General features: G+C 40.8%; 2 protein-coding genes across 2 annotated transcripts in view; one reads left to right on the top strand and one right to left on the bottom strand.

The window, feature by feature from the left end:
• Positions 1-796: 796 nt before the first annotated feature.
• Positions 797-6496, top strand: dnaja2b (DnaJ heat shock protein family (Hsp40) member A2b). The gene is made up of 9 exons (XM_083917320.1): positions 797-923; positions 2116-2175; positions 2537-2763; positions 2846-2926; positions 3014-3147; positions 3266-3462; positions 3919-4063; positions 4589-4716; positions 4822-6496. Exons 1-9 carry the CDS (start codon positions 846-848, stop codon positions 5008-5010), a joined length of 1239 nt encoding a protein of 412 aa, XP_083773446.1. The 5' UTR covers positions 797-845; the 3' UTR covers positions 5011-6496.
• A 6605-nt stretch (positions 6497-13101) lies between these two features.
• kcp (kielin cysteine rich BMP regulator) overlaps positions 13102-14080 on the bottom strand; it is a 29769-nt gene continuing 28790 nt past the window's right edge. The window contains exon 46 of the mRNA XM_083916917.1: positions 13102-13701. Within this exon, the coding sequence (XP_083773043.1) occupies positions 13481-13701 (221 nt within the window). The 3' untranslated portion in view covers positions 13102-13480. The remainder of the gene's footprint in view (positions 13702-14080) is intronic.

The raw sequence follows: 14080 nt of genomic DNA, 5'->3' as shown, positions 1-14080 counted from the left end.
TCATTCTATTTATTCAGTAAAATAAATATACACCAATTTCAACCTCTTGTCTCGCTTCCTGGGTATTTTAACATAGGCCTAAAGCTTTAATATCAGTAAATGGGACCTTGTGGCCAATCATCTTGGTGCCTTGAAATGAATGAAAAGGAAACATGCAAGATCTCTCCTCAATGCTTATAAGGAGATAAAGGTGTATGAGGAGGACGCCCACAAAAATAATTTAGGTTCACTATTATTATTTATTTATGTTTCTATTCGCTTTCATTTGTTACATTAAAATTGAAGTTATCCTTTTTTATCCAGTGTACCTTGTATGTATGTTGAGAGGTATTATTGTCACGTCTTCTATGCCATGATATTGTAAAAACATTTTAAAAAAGAAATACTTTAATAACCCCAGGGGGGAATTATTTTCATTGCAAACTCCAGCTATACAAACAACAAATACTATACAGACATATATCAGAAAAAACATAATATATATATATTATTATTATTATTATTATATATGAAATTTACAGTAGTGAATATATACAAGATAAAAAAATACCAGAACAATGTGCAAAAGAACAGTATTAATAAAAACGTGCTGAAATGGGGAAAAATACCATTTTGTGCAATACTTAAGAACAAAATGATAGATTCAACATAAATACATAAGGACCGCAATTGTCTCCGGAATAATATGGTTGCTGTTTTGTGGCATCTGTTTCCGAGTGGGTGTTTTTTCTGTCGTAGTAGTGGATCTGGCAACCCTGGACAGTCCCAGCTGTTGATTGTTGCGTCGGTTCCTGGCGCAGCTGAACCTCCGCAGAAGCTCTCCCTGTGTAGCCGGTATTAGCATCATGGCGAACGTTGTGGATACTAAGCTATACGACATCCTCGGAGTTTCACCGTCTGCCCCTGAAAATGAACTTAAAAAGGTACGTAGGTTATCCTTGTCAAACGAAAGCGAAATTGTGTTTTAGTAAGAATATAATAAAAGGAGAGGTCACCACCAGTGAAATTTGGCCTAGAAACAAAGCTAATCATCGGGAGCTTGGTTACTGAGCGCTAACGCTAAGCTAAGGATTCTCAACGGCCGTTGCAGCTAAGCTAAATTAGCCAGTGAGCTAACGTTAGGTAACTATACAGTACTTTTTATCACGGCGTTTTTTGAAGACAACTAAAGCTAGTCATTTGTGTTATGAAATAACGGCAATGATTTTGACCGTTATTTAAATCCAAAGGATGTAGTTAGCATGAAAACCAAGGAATACACTGTTGTCCACGAGTGTGATAGCTTGCCGGGTATTGACGTTAGTTAGATGATACATTCCAGCAAATAGCCACCACCAAATTCGCGCAGTAACGAAGTAAGTAACGACTAACTGCTCACTTAGTAAAAAATAAACACTTTGTGTTGGCGTAACGTTTACCGATGGTAAACTTGGCGTGCAATGTATCTTGAGTTAACATCTATTGATTAACTTGTGTGGCGGTAACAAGATAACGCTAATATCAACCAACGTGCAGCTAACACTACTGTATACTTGGTTACCCCAAACTCCATTCAAACATTAGTCAGGGATTGTTTAAGCACCAAAGTACGGCCCTTTCTAAACATGACTTATGTTCCACTGTATTTATTTGTCTTATATTCTGACTGTGACCAACAAAATTAACTAGCTAACGTAAATGTAACGTCACAGTTGTTTTTCCCCACCGAAAAATCAACATACTGGGTGGTGGCGACAAGCGACAGCGTGAGTCACTGGTAATACGTTCTTTATGTCAAAATGATGTTTTTTTAGATTAATGTCAGTGGATACCGTATTTGCCAGACGAGCATGACAGTTATTTCAAGTCTAGCAGGTAAACTCAAGTGATGCAGATTTTCGGATCACGTAGTTTTTACTGGCGTCTTCTTCACTCTCGAGGATTTAAGAGTGTCTGAGATGTCAAAGGCAGCGATGCTCTTGCCGGTGTCCTGATGTTTTTGACAGCAGGGCCCACAAGTCAAGCAGCCCTTGGCTAGTAAGGAGTTATTTCCTAGCAGAGCTATTTGACACAGTTGGCACTTGAGGTGAGGGCACATACACAGCTTTGTTCACTTTGATTTTTGGTTTATTACAGGCCTACCGCAAATTGGCCAAAGAATATCATCCTGACAAGAACCCTGATGCTGGAGACAAGGTATGATGCACCAAAGCATGTCATTGTAACACCAGCAGTACCGTTGTTGGCAACAGCGGCAGCTCAATTCAACAATTGGGACCAAGAAATAATGTCAGTTTTGTTTATCATCAGAGAACAGAATATGAAACAGCTCCTCCCTAGCAAAGTGTGCATCAGTGTTTGATTTTTACCGCTCTGACTTAATTCCTTAGATTCTAAAAGAATGTGACACAACAGACCCGTCATTGTTGTTATTTCTTTTATTTTTGTAGGAGGGGTTCATCAAAAACAAAACTAGTTGGCCCTGTTTGCTCTGATGTACTTGTTTGTTTCCCACACTGTGTCAAGCTGTCTGATTGTTCCTTCTTTCACTTTCCAGTTCAAAGAGATCAGTTTTGCATATGAGGTACTGACAAACCCAGAAAAGAAGGAACTTTATGATCGCTATGGAGAACAAGGCCTACGGGAGGGAGGAGGCGGAGGGCCTGGCATGGATGATATCTTTTCTCACATTTTTGGTGGAGGACTCTTTGGGTTCATGGGGGGGCAGGGCAGAGGACGCAATGGAGGCAGGAGGAGAGGAGATGATATGGTACACCCCCTGAAGTAAGTGCATTACATAAATACAGTTTGGGTGGTTCAAAAATAATGTGGGTTGCACCCTTCTTATAACTCTTTTGTCACACAGGGTTTCTCTTGAAGACCTCTACAATGGTAAAACCACCAAACTGCAGCTCAGTAAAAATGTGCTGTGTGGCGCCTGTAATGGGTGAGTTTGCTTTGAAGGTTTCATTTGAATCATTTCTAATGGATGATCGCATGCAATTAATTAATTTTGTTACTGTTTGCCGTTTAGTCAGGGGGGAAAGGCAGGAGCAGTGCAGAAGTGTGTGGCATGCAGAGGACGAGGTATGAGAATCATGATTAGACAGCTGGCCCCTGGGATGGTCCAACAAATGCAGTCAGTCTGCACAGACTGCAATGGAGAAGGTATTGTGTCCGTAAACACCCTCACACTGAATATTCTTCTAAAAGACATTGGTATTGTACAAGAAAGAGCCCAACGGCAGTTTGAAATGGTCTAATCTCTGTATGTGTGCTTGTACAGGTGAGGTGATAAATGAGAAGGACCGCTGTAGAAAGTGTGAGGGACATAAGGTTTGTAAGGAGACCAAGCTTCTGGAGGTGCATGTGGACAAAGGCATGAGACATGGACAGAAGATCACATTCTCTGGGGAAGCTGACCAAGCACCAGGCATAGAACCAGGAGATATAGTCCTGGTGCTGCAAGAGAAAGAACATGAGGTAAAACACAGTTGTATTTATTATAGGGATTCACCGATTTATTGGCAGAACATCGGTATTGGCCGATATTTGTCTCGTTGACTGCCTTCAGCCTATTTGCCAGTAAGATGGCATTCACCGATGACAGTGACCGATGTTCATGTGTTGTTGTTTTTTGCTGTTGGACTCGGGCTACAGTCCGCTAGTGTATGATGCTGCTATTGCAGCTGTGAAGAAGCAGCCATTGGCTGGACACAACACTGACATGAAGTAAGAGGTCAAAGGGTGCCGTGTGCATGTGCGGTGTGTTTACAGTGAAAGAAAATGTTGGCCATGTGAAAGTATTACTCTGTCGGAGAAAAATCAGTGACATAAATCGGTGCATTCCTAATTAATTTTATTATGTTTCTACATGTATTTGTTGTACATAATATTATGACATTGAAGCAACACATTTGGGATTTCAATCTAAATCAGGAATTCCGCCGCGATGGCAGTGACCTTCACATGGTCCAACGTATCGGCTTGGTTGAGGCTCTGTGTGGCTTCCAGATGACTGTTGCACACCTCGATGGACGTCAGTTGCTTGTCAAATATCCACCTGGCAAGGTCATTGAGCCAGGTAAACATGTCTTCATTCCACATCAATTGATTTTTGTCTCTTCCATGATATTCCTGCTTTAGTTTTGTTCTGTTGGAGAAAAGATGATTGTTCTTACATTCACTGCTTACTGCATTAACAAGCCATCTTATGATTTATAAAATACTATAGTTGTTTGTAATACAACATTAACAATTGTTTTATGCACTAAAATGTATTTTTTATTTTTTATTTTTTTACTCCAGATCTTGGGTATACACAATACAAACAACATGTTAAAACTTGGGGCAATTGAATGTAATACCAGTTTTCTGATCAAGTGTGTAAATTTAAAAGAAATCCCAAATAATATGATTTTAAATTGTTCTTGTAGCACATCATGTGATATTCATATTTAAAGCATAGTTTTTAATTTCCTGTCAATTCTGTTAGCTTATGTCACAACATATTGTACATAGCTTGTAAATTGCAAGGTCAAAGATGCCCACTGCGCCTGCATGCCTTTACACTTTTATACCTTTTTGTTGGTGTGTGTTTGTGTGGCAGGTTCTATTCGGATGGTGAAGGGTGAGGGAATGCCTCAGTACAGAAACCCATTTGAGAAGGGAGACCTTTACGTCAAGTTTGATGTCCAGTTCCCAGAAAACAACTGGATTAGCCCTGAAAAACTGAATGTGAGTACAATCTTGAACCATCCTGATTTGCACAATTTTAACTCGATTAAGCCTGAATGATTGTGGCGTCATATCAATTTAAAAAAATAAATTCTAATCTTTCAGGAACTTGAATGCTTGCTGCCTGCTCGCGCCGAGAATCCTGTTATTGCAGCAGATGCAGAGGAAGTTGACCTGACAGAATTTGACAAGAGTCAAGGGTCAGGAGGTGGAGCCAGGAGAGAGGCCTACAACGATAGTTCTGATGAGGAAGGGGGCCATCATGGCCCAGGGGTGCAGTGTGCACACCAATAGAAAGACTCATACACAAAGACGTGCACACACATAAATGCATAAATACATGAACATCCCTTGATTCCAATTGCTAACACCATTCAAGACTTGACGCATATACATGCAGATTTCTCTTCTTTCATGAATCCCATGAAAAAGAGATATGCATAAATACATATACACATATATCCACCCTCCTCAGTTCCATGGTGCCCATAAGTCAGAGATATGCTGGACATGTGATGACCATTTTGTGTTTATGGACAGTAGTGCTCATCAAAGCCTCCAGCAGGATTGTTCACTGAACGAACTTGACTTGGACCGCCCTGTTTTCATCCTAGGCTTTTACCTTTCACTGTGGGAAACACCAGTCTAGTGTAAAAATGCAAATATTGTTGACTATCTTGTATAAGGTGTAGTTTAGTCTGTCACACACAAACGCATGCTGCTTTGTTGCTGAAGATCTTGCACATGTAGATCCAGGGTCAAGACAGGACACTACAGAGAAATCTGACACCAAACCTGTTTAAATTTCGGTGTGTCACTACTATCAAAGTGCCCTGCTATCATAAGAGCTGACCCGATTACAGTTCTAAAAGTGCTTAGAACCACACATTTAATCCTCATGTTCTAAGGTGAACTGTCATATTTTGAAAATAGGGCTGTTTCTGTTAAGTCCCTAGCTGGCCCATTGGTAAAATATAAAAGTCCTGAGTACAGCACCTGTCAGCCAGGCACTATGTTTTCTTAGTTTGGAATTCAAACTTGTTCGCCTTTGTTGGTTTGAATGTTAGTGTGTTCAAGACCGCAGAGCCTGAACCTAAGTTCCATACTCTACATTTGGTTTGAGGACAAACTTATGTACTTTGTATGTGTGTAATGCAGTGGCTCAGTATGTGTGTGAGCTGCTGTGGGATGTTCTTGCTTATTGGAGTGATAGTTCCTCCTGCTTTGCGTTGGACTGCAGTGTGAGTGGACACTATATAGTGTCAATTTAAGAGGAAAAAAACAGAATGTTTATTTGTTGAGTCTCTCCCATGTAGACATTTTCCCTCTGCTCACCAGGACTGAGAGATCCTCCTCTTTTGCAGGAAAACCACTGGGCCCACACCAAACCTGTATTATACATATCTCCACATCGTAGAGTTGTTAGCCAAACGTACATCCTTTTAACATGTTAGAATATTCCCATCCCCATAGACCTGTAAATAAATACAGCCCCAGTCCATAGGTGCATTCAAAGTCTACAGCAGTGTCCTTCGTCTATTCACATTATTTCTTACTTACAAGTAAGTAATGGCCAACCGTGCCAAGATAAATGTTTTGTTCACATGAAGGAGAGTTGATAGAACCTCTGTAGACTGTTAACATGCACCTCTGTGACTCATCGTGTATGTAATTTAGGCCACAGGGGGATAATGAGTACACAACTAAAGGGGGTCACTGATAAATTACATTATTGTTGATGCTTATGTTTGTCAAGATGATAATTAACTGTATAATAAACAGTCACTTCAAATTTGAGATCTGTCTTATTTCATATGTACAACCTGCATTCACAGCCACTGCGGATACAAAATCTGCATTATTATTAAACACATCAGAATTTCATCTCATAAAACAATGTGGCTAAATAGATTTTAAATATTTACAAAACCATACAATTATTGAACAGTGTGGACAACAATTACGAAGTGGAATTTAAGCAGCTCCATTGTCTGTTTCGCTGCTTTGGAGAGCTACTGGACCGAGGAGTTCCTTAAATCCTGCTGTATTTCTAGAGAATAAAAAAAGATAAAACAGGGGATTGGTTGTAACCAATACTTAGTTGTTTCCTGTTGAATTTAAAGGGATCTTCCTTACCTGTCCCGTTTGGACTGCATGACATAAGAGCGCTCTCTTCTCAGCTGCTCCAATCGTTCTCTGACAACAGTCTTCTGCTGGTTCTTATCCTCCTAAAACACAACACTAATAGTGATGATACAAAACTTAGACACAAGACTGATTCCCTTAATATGCAGTGTTTTTACCTGTGGGAGATCATGTGTGAGGTGCCTTAGCCTGTCTGTGTGTTTCAGGCCAAGCAGGTCTTCCTCTGCCTTTCTGTTCTGGATGATTGACAGGCGCTCCTGAACCTGAAAGACAAACTGTGTCAAAGTGACATGTCTCCTCTGCCTCTCACAAACAATGATCTGAACACTTTTTCAGTGCCCCTCCCCACCTCTTACTACTGGGTGAAATCCCCACTCTCCGTCTGCACCTTTCTCTCACCCTCAGCAGTTGTCTCTCTCTATCTCTCTGCTGCCTCTGTTCCACCTTTCTTTGCATGTCCACCAGGTTCCGCATAGTCCTTTCTCTCTCCATTGCAGAGACTGGCTCTCTTGCTTGCTCTCTCTCCATCATTATGGATTCCCTCATTGCCTCCTTCTCTGCGGGATTACAGGCAACCTTTCCAACAGGAAATAGAGAATAGGTGGCTCTTTAAAATAACTGAATAATTTTGGTGGCACAAACATGTAACAGCAGACTTACTGTGGCTTGTGAATTATATTTGTGGTCCTCAGCATTGGCGGGTTCATGCCCTCTCAGGTCCCACAGCTCTGACTCTGTTGCAGCGGGACACGTTTCCATCTCAAGCACTTCTCTGTCCGCATTTGCAGTCTCATTCATCAGTTCAGAGCAGAAGTCATCAGAATGCCGCTTAATCTCAAGAGGGTCAACCAAGAGACGATGTTCAGCCTGCAGGGTCTCTGCTGCATGTGTTTGCAGGTCGGTTTGAGATTCTCCCTTCTCTGGTTGATCAGCTATTGCTCTCTTCTCCAAGGTCAACTAATGAGAACAGAAAAGGGAAAATCAGAGCCATAACATAGTAATACAATATTCTACGGTCTGCTTTACACTTATAAAGTAACTCCTACTGTGCTGTACTGCTGGTCTGCAGACTGTGCGTCAGGTTCAGAGTGGAACCGAGTGGGTTTCATCTCTTCTCTGTCACTCTCTCCAGAAGTCTCCTCAACCTGTGTGTGTTCAACTGTGCTGCTTGTATCACTTGGCTGCACATCCTGGCTCTGTCCTGTGCCTCCGACTGAAGCCCCTGCCTCATAGTCAGTGTCATCGTCTGGTGGTTTGCTCCAAGCAAAGGCGATCAGTGAGCCCTGTTTCTCATAACTCCGGGGGCTCGTTTTTGCACTGCCCACCTCTTCTTCCTGGGCTCCTCCATCTGCGGCGAGACTGTGAAGAGTTGTACTCGTTGCATCTGATACACACACGATCTCTAAGTAGGGCAGGTCCTCCATGGCAGCTCCACAACCTGGAGGAAAGCAACATATTATATTTGCAGCTTTGAGTTTATGGTGATCTTTGTTTGCCTGTGTTTGCAGTACCTGTACAGACGTCCTGTTCATCAGTCCATTCTGCAGCTTGCACCACATTTACTTCTCTGCCCGCCCTTCTGATTGAATCTACCGTCGGAGCTTCAGCTTGCTCACTGCTGCTATTTTCAGTCAAATTTGGACAAGGAGTGAGCATAGAGCCAGGAGTAAGAGGGCTGTCTGAGATCAGTTGGAGTAGGTTGGTGTAGCGCCGTGCATGAAGTTCAGATTCACAGTCATCTCGCAGAGCTTGGACACGCTGTACAGACACACATTATTTCGACAGCCAGTGCTTTATTAAAAGACCCTGCATTATTGTGGAATCTTTGGATAGGATGCTGCGGTTGTCTTGACTCACCTTGTCCATCAGTGCGGGCAGTATTGCAGAAGCTTGGACCTCTTGGAGCTCCGTCAGATGGGTCAAGAGGAGCAGGAAACAATCCTCCAGCTGGTGTTGGTACCACATTGCCGGTTTACTGCTTATGAGGGGCTGGAGTTGTGGCTTAAGGTTCGTTTGCTTTAAGGGGGTCTGAGTGTCATTGCATGTCTGCAGGCCGGCGTGGATTTGTCTTAGCCTTTTTATACAGCCAATTTTTAAAGCAGCTTGCTGATCTGCATAGGAAACATGAAACAAGGAAGATGGAATACAGAAATGAGAGGAATACAAAATAATAGCTATTCTGACAAACATGCTGCAGAGAAAGAGGCATATTGATTTACCTTCCTTTGGAGGCACTGTGCAACCTGGCTCTAGCAAATCCTCTATGGAGACCCCTTGTGACAATTTGACCAGGTGCTTTCTCTCCTGCTCCTGAGTCAGCACCAGCAACTGCAGCACTGCCTGCTGTAACAGGGCCAACGTTTTTGTTCTGATGCTGATAAAACTACCGTAGTGTTTTCCTTTTACCCCTTAACTCGAGAAACATTTTACTCAGAAAAAAACATAATCTTAAGAACAATGTTATGACATGATGCCCATTGGCCCATAAACAGAATGACAATACCTGCTGTTTTTCTTTTTAAATTAATTCTTTATGGAATTTTACAATACCTGCTGTGGTGATACTGAGATAAAGTCTGTCTTCTGCTCTTCCTCTTCACCACGTAGCCACAGGGCCGCCTGCTCTGCACTGCAGGCACTCTTAACGTGTGGCCTGAACAGATGCATGACAGACAGTAAATAGATACAATAAGTGTGCATTTCCTAACTATGGACCAAGTATGGAGGTGTACTGGGAGCTGTCACCTCCTAGTCACTACTGAGGTTCCCTGGAGCAAGGCGCAAAATTAAAATTTCTTCTCGGTGATTAATAAAGAACGTCTTCTTCATTTTCACTGTTAGTGTTTCTTGGCTCACCATGTCTCCCAGGACTGCCGAGCGGCCAGAAGAGCGCTGTAGGACATTTTTTCTCTCCGAGCTCTGAGAGTTGCCAAACTGATGTATAGACACAACAGTCTCAGACTCTCCCTGTCCAGCCTGGAAGAGAAAAAGATTAATGAATAAACTCATTCTGGACTTGTTTAGAGCCATATACAGTTTAAGTGTGTCAAATCTGTAAGCTGCAAACAATTTCTTGCATTAGTGTTAACATACTTTGGGTCCTGCACCAAGATCATACAGTAATTAAATACAATTATTATATAAGAGTATTATAAGAGTATTCTAAAGTCAAGCATGTGGATATATGTTAGATTGAAGTCATCTGACATTATTTAGATTTTCTTCATGTGTAGACTTAAGTTAAAATATGTAATCTTCACCTGATGTGTTTCAAAAGTATTTACCTCTCGCCCAGGACTGTTAGTGTGTCTCTTTCTTGTTGACGAAATGTGTGTAACTCACACAGGAGCGAAACAGCAGACCAAGACTGTTCCCTGGACTCAGGACCGCTTCTCAGATAGGCTCTGCAGGAGAATTATTTTTATTATAGTGTTTTTGTTTGACGCCTGTAAAGGCAAAATGACAAGTGGTTTGTTTGATTAAGTACAATATCTGTGCTTTTTATACATAACTGAAGATGAACTGAACATAAATGACTGCGCTCTCAACATTCCGCGCTGTATCTTTACTTATGTTTAGTTTGTTTTGGAGCCAATAAATATTGCTCTATTGTAGTTTGGTTGATGTTTTCTTTTAAGTTTAAGACATTTCACTATATTTAGTTTCCACTTCATCTTACATTTATTATAATAACCTTGTTATTGTGCATTACCTATATATTCTGAATGCTCCTGGCAGCTCAGCTAAACGAAGCATGTCACCTGACTCTAAAGCCTCATCTGCAAGATCCGCCAGCCCCTCCTCTTCTTTATGTTGTTGCCATGGCAGCAGGGTCTCCCAGATACTCAGGGCTGTGGTATCACCCAAAAAAAAAACAAGAGGAAGAAAAACAAAAACAAAACAGGAATGTGAAGCACCTGGTTATATTTAGAGTTAGGAGATTGTTGCCTGTTTAATATTGTGACCACAGTTCAGAGAAACATTTCCTTACTGTAGTGCTCCTGAAGCATTTCCGTATAAAGCAAGTGGGTCACCACATCATACTTCACTTCCACCAAAACTAGAACGTCTGACAGTGAGACACAGCCCCAGGCCTGACCTCTAACCTCTGGGCTTCTGCCCTGCCAGGGAAAGGGCAATATACTTTGCACACTGTCTGATGCCAATCTAAGAAGATAAACACAAACACATATCAAAAATCAAAATCTTTACTTAAAGTAAAAGGATCAGTCGAGCAATGGGTAAATACAGTTAAAGTGGCTTTTGAAAGAAGAAATATTACATTCTCTCTCAAACAAAATAAACAACGAAATCATCTGCGATAAAATGTTTTGTTGCTCAGATCAATACACTCGGGGGTTTTGGTGCTACAGCCTTACTTGATCCGGTATAACAAGTATCGTATGATGGCTTCCGTCAGCTGATGTTAGTAGACTTTAGGTGGATATATGCATAATAAATATTTCTGAGTCAGTTCGTTGTCTTGTGCTGCTGTTTATAATAATTGTCACTAGAGGCCACAGAAGCTGCTGTTCAGCAGAAGTTACATAGGCTCACTTTAACTTAAATCCTCATATTGTGATCTTATCTTACCGTATGTTGGAAGAAATTCAACCCATTCAAGATGAAGTAAGTTAAACACATATTTCCCTCTGTACTGTGATAGAGTAAAATCATCAAGTAGTGCATTATAAAAAAGGAAAAACTCAAGTAAAGCCCCTTTACGTTAGAATTGTATTTGAGTAACATTTCATCTTCATAAACTTCAGATGCTCACCTGGCCCAGCACCGCCCGGCTGCCTTCTTGAGCCTCTTCACACCTCTCACACTTCCATACAACTCGTTTCCCCCCACCACTTTATTAAAGGTATTTGGGTCTGTGCTTTTCTGAAGGCAATTCAGCCCATGGGGATCGATGATGAGAGGTTTGTCCATCGCATAGACAGTGCTGAGCTGTCCAGCATTTAGCAGCTGGAGGTCCCAGAAGAGCTACAGACAACAATATTGAGTAGTGATGAAATAATATCTCAGACACTGTCATATGAAACTCAGAAAAACAAATTGGCTACCTTTTCCTTCTTTTCCCTTTCCCTTTCCATTTCGAGGAGAACATCCAACACATTTTCACCAACACAGGACCAACTACTGTCTCTTTCGGCCATCTGAGACAGACAAAGAGAAGTATTTCATAATGGTAAATGAAGAATTAATCAAACAATAGCTGCTTTATTTTTTAAGATATGTCTGTTTTTTTTTACCTTCTTCATGGCCACATGTGCTTCATCTGTGTTCGAGGGAACATGAAACACTTTGTGGTAGAGGAGACCCACATCTTCAGAAGAAAACTCGTCTCCAACAGACATACCCAGGGATCGGTACAGCCCGGCGATACGGTCCTGAAGGAAGATGCAAGGACAGTTAGTTAGAGTTTACACTATACACATGGGAAACAAATGCAATTCTCACCCAACATCAAAACATCTTACCTGCTCCATGTTTTCACAATTGTGGACTGCTAAATTATACAGGCTGTTACTATGGTTACAGCAGTCTTCTTCACAACAGCTGGATCAGGTTACCGAGCAACAAAAGTGACAGTGTATCTGTCAGAGGGAGAAATGTGATACATGATCACACTTGTATGAAAAGTGTTTATTTGACATTTAACTATTAGTGGAAAATGATGGATCCCAGTGTGTATATTGTATGTAATTGGTACTCATTAAAAATAAAAAATAAAAATATCTGAGACTGAGACTACTCTGAGAATATCTGTTCTTTTAGTTGGATTTAAAGTAGTTAGTTGAATTTTAAAGCAGAAATTTGGCTTAAAGAGGTGCTACATTAAATCCCAATGTGCAACTTTATTCTCCATATATGTCCAATTGTAATTATTTCTCATCTTTGCATATTTAGCAGACCCTCTATGCATTCATTTTAAGCAGTGGAATAAATACATGTAATTGGTTCCACTATTTTACCTGTAATTCGAACGAAATTGCATATTTAATACCAGGAAACTTCCTAGAAAGTTAGTAAGTCATTACAGAATATAAATTGTTACAAAGACCATACTTAAGTCTTGATGACAGAAAACGAAATACTACAAATATTACTCAAGTCTTTGTTTATTTGTACAATGGATAGCACCAAAAAGAGTACCTGAGATTATGTGACTTCCTGTATAAACAGTCAGACATCGCACAGTGCTGCAATAAACCTGTACCGTAAACAAATGCTCTTTTGGTAGTAAATAATACTGTTAAATACTGTAAATAATCTAAAAGTTGTGGACAATATCATCATAAATGTGTAAAAAAAACAGGTAGGGACAATACCAATGTGACACACGTGAAATCCAAAACAACAAAACCTTGTGTAGTATAAATATTCAGTGCTGCATATACAATATAACAATGTTAATAAAAACAGTAAAATGCAGTATTTCACTTCTGTCAATATGTTAAATCCACAGGTCATGGAGGTTCATCTGTTTTTCCATTTCAAACTTCGATATACAGTAAAGGCTTATGTAGTCCTTGAGTGGATTGAAGATTATTAGAGGTGGCAGTGCATGTGTGTGCGTACAAGTGCCCTCTTAAGAGAGCAGTCCAAAGAATTAGTGGGGGTTGCCATGAATGATCTTGGGGCACTTTTCTGGCTGTATGCAGTAGTTGTTGTGTAGAACCAGACCAGCGGGACACTGGCAGCCTGGGACACAGGGCTTAAAGCAGTGGCTCTCAATGACCCCCAGTGGTACGTCAACGTTAAAGCAGGTTACTGGACACGGGGGTCCGCACTCGTCAAACACAAAGCCCCTCTCCAGTGGACAGCCCACAGCTGTGGAAGACAGCGACAAAGAAAAAACAAAGAGAGATGAGAATACTGTGTCCACTATGGTGTCAAGGGTGACCAGTGGAAATTGGCAGGTGTCTGACAACAATAAGATCACTTTTCAAAACTGTCTTTTCATCTTCAGTTGAGGCTAAATTGTACTGCAAAGCAACAGGAGAAGGTGGACTGGTGAATTTTTCGATAAGGAATAAATGGGGTTTTGGGATGTTGATATAAACTAGAATTAGTGCCAACCAGTCAAGTTGCAGTTTACATCCATATCTGTCCACACTTACATAATAAAAATACCCTTTATATTAATAAAAGGTATTTAGTATATTTTTTGGTGAAATGTGGATGCTTCACACAGAGTCACCACTGTTTC

This window comes from Echiichthys vipera (genome assembly GCF_963691815.1).
Source record: "Echiichthys vipera genome assembly, chromosome: 7".
Taxonomy (NCBI): domain Eukaryota; kingdom Metazoa; phylum Chordata; class Actinopteri; order Perciformes; family Trachinidae; genus Echiichthys; species Echiichthys vipera.
Note: the sequence above shows the minus strand (reverse complement) of the source record. Positions and strands in the feature narration are given on the sequence as shown.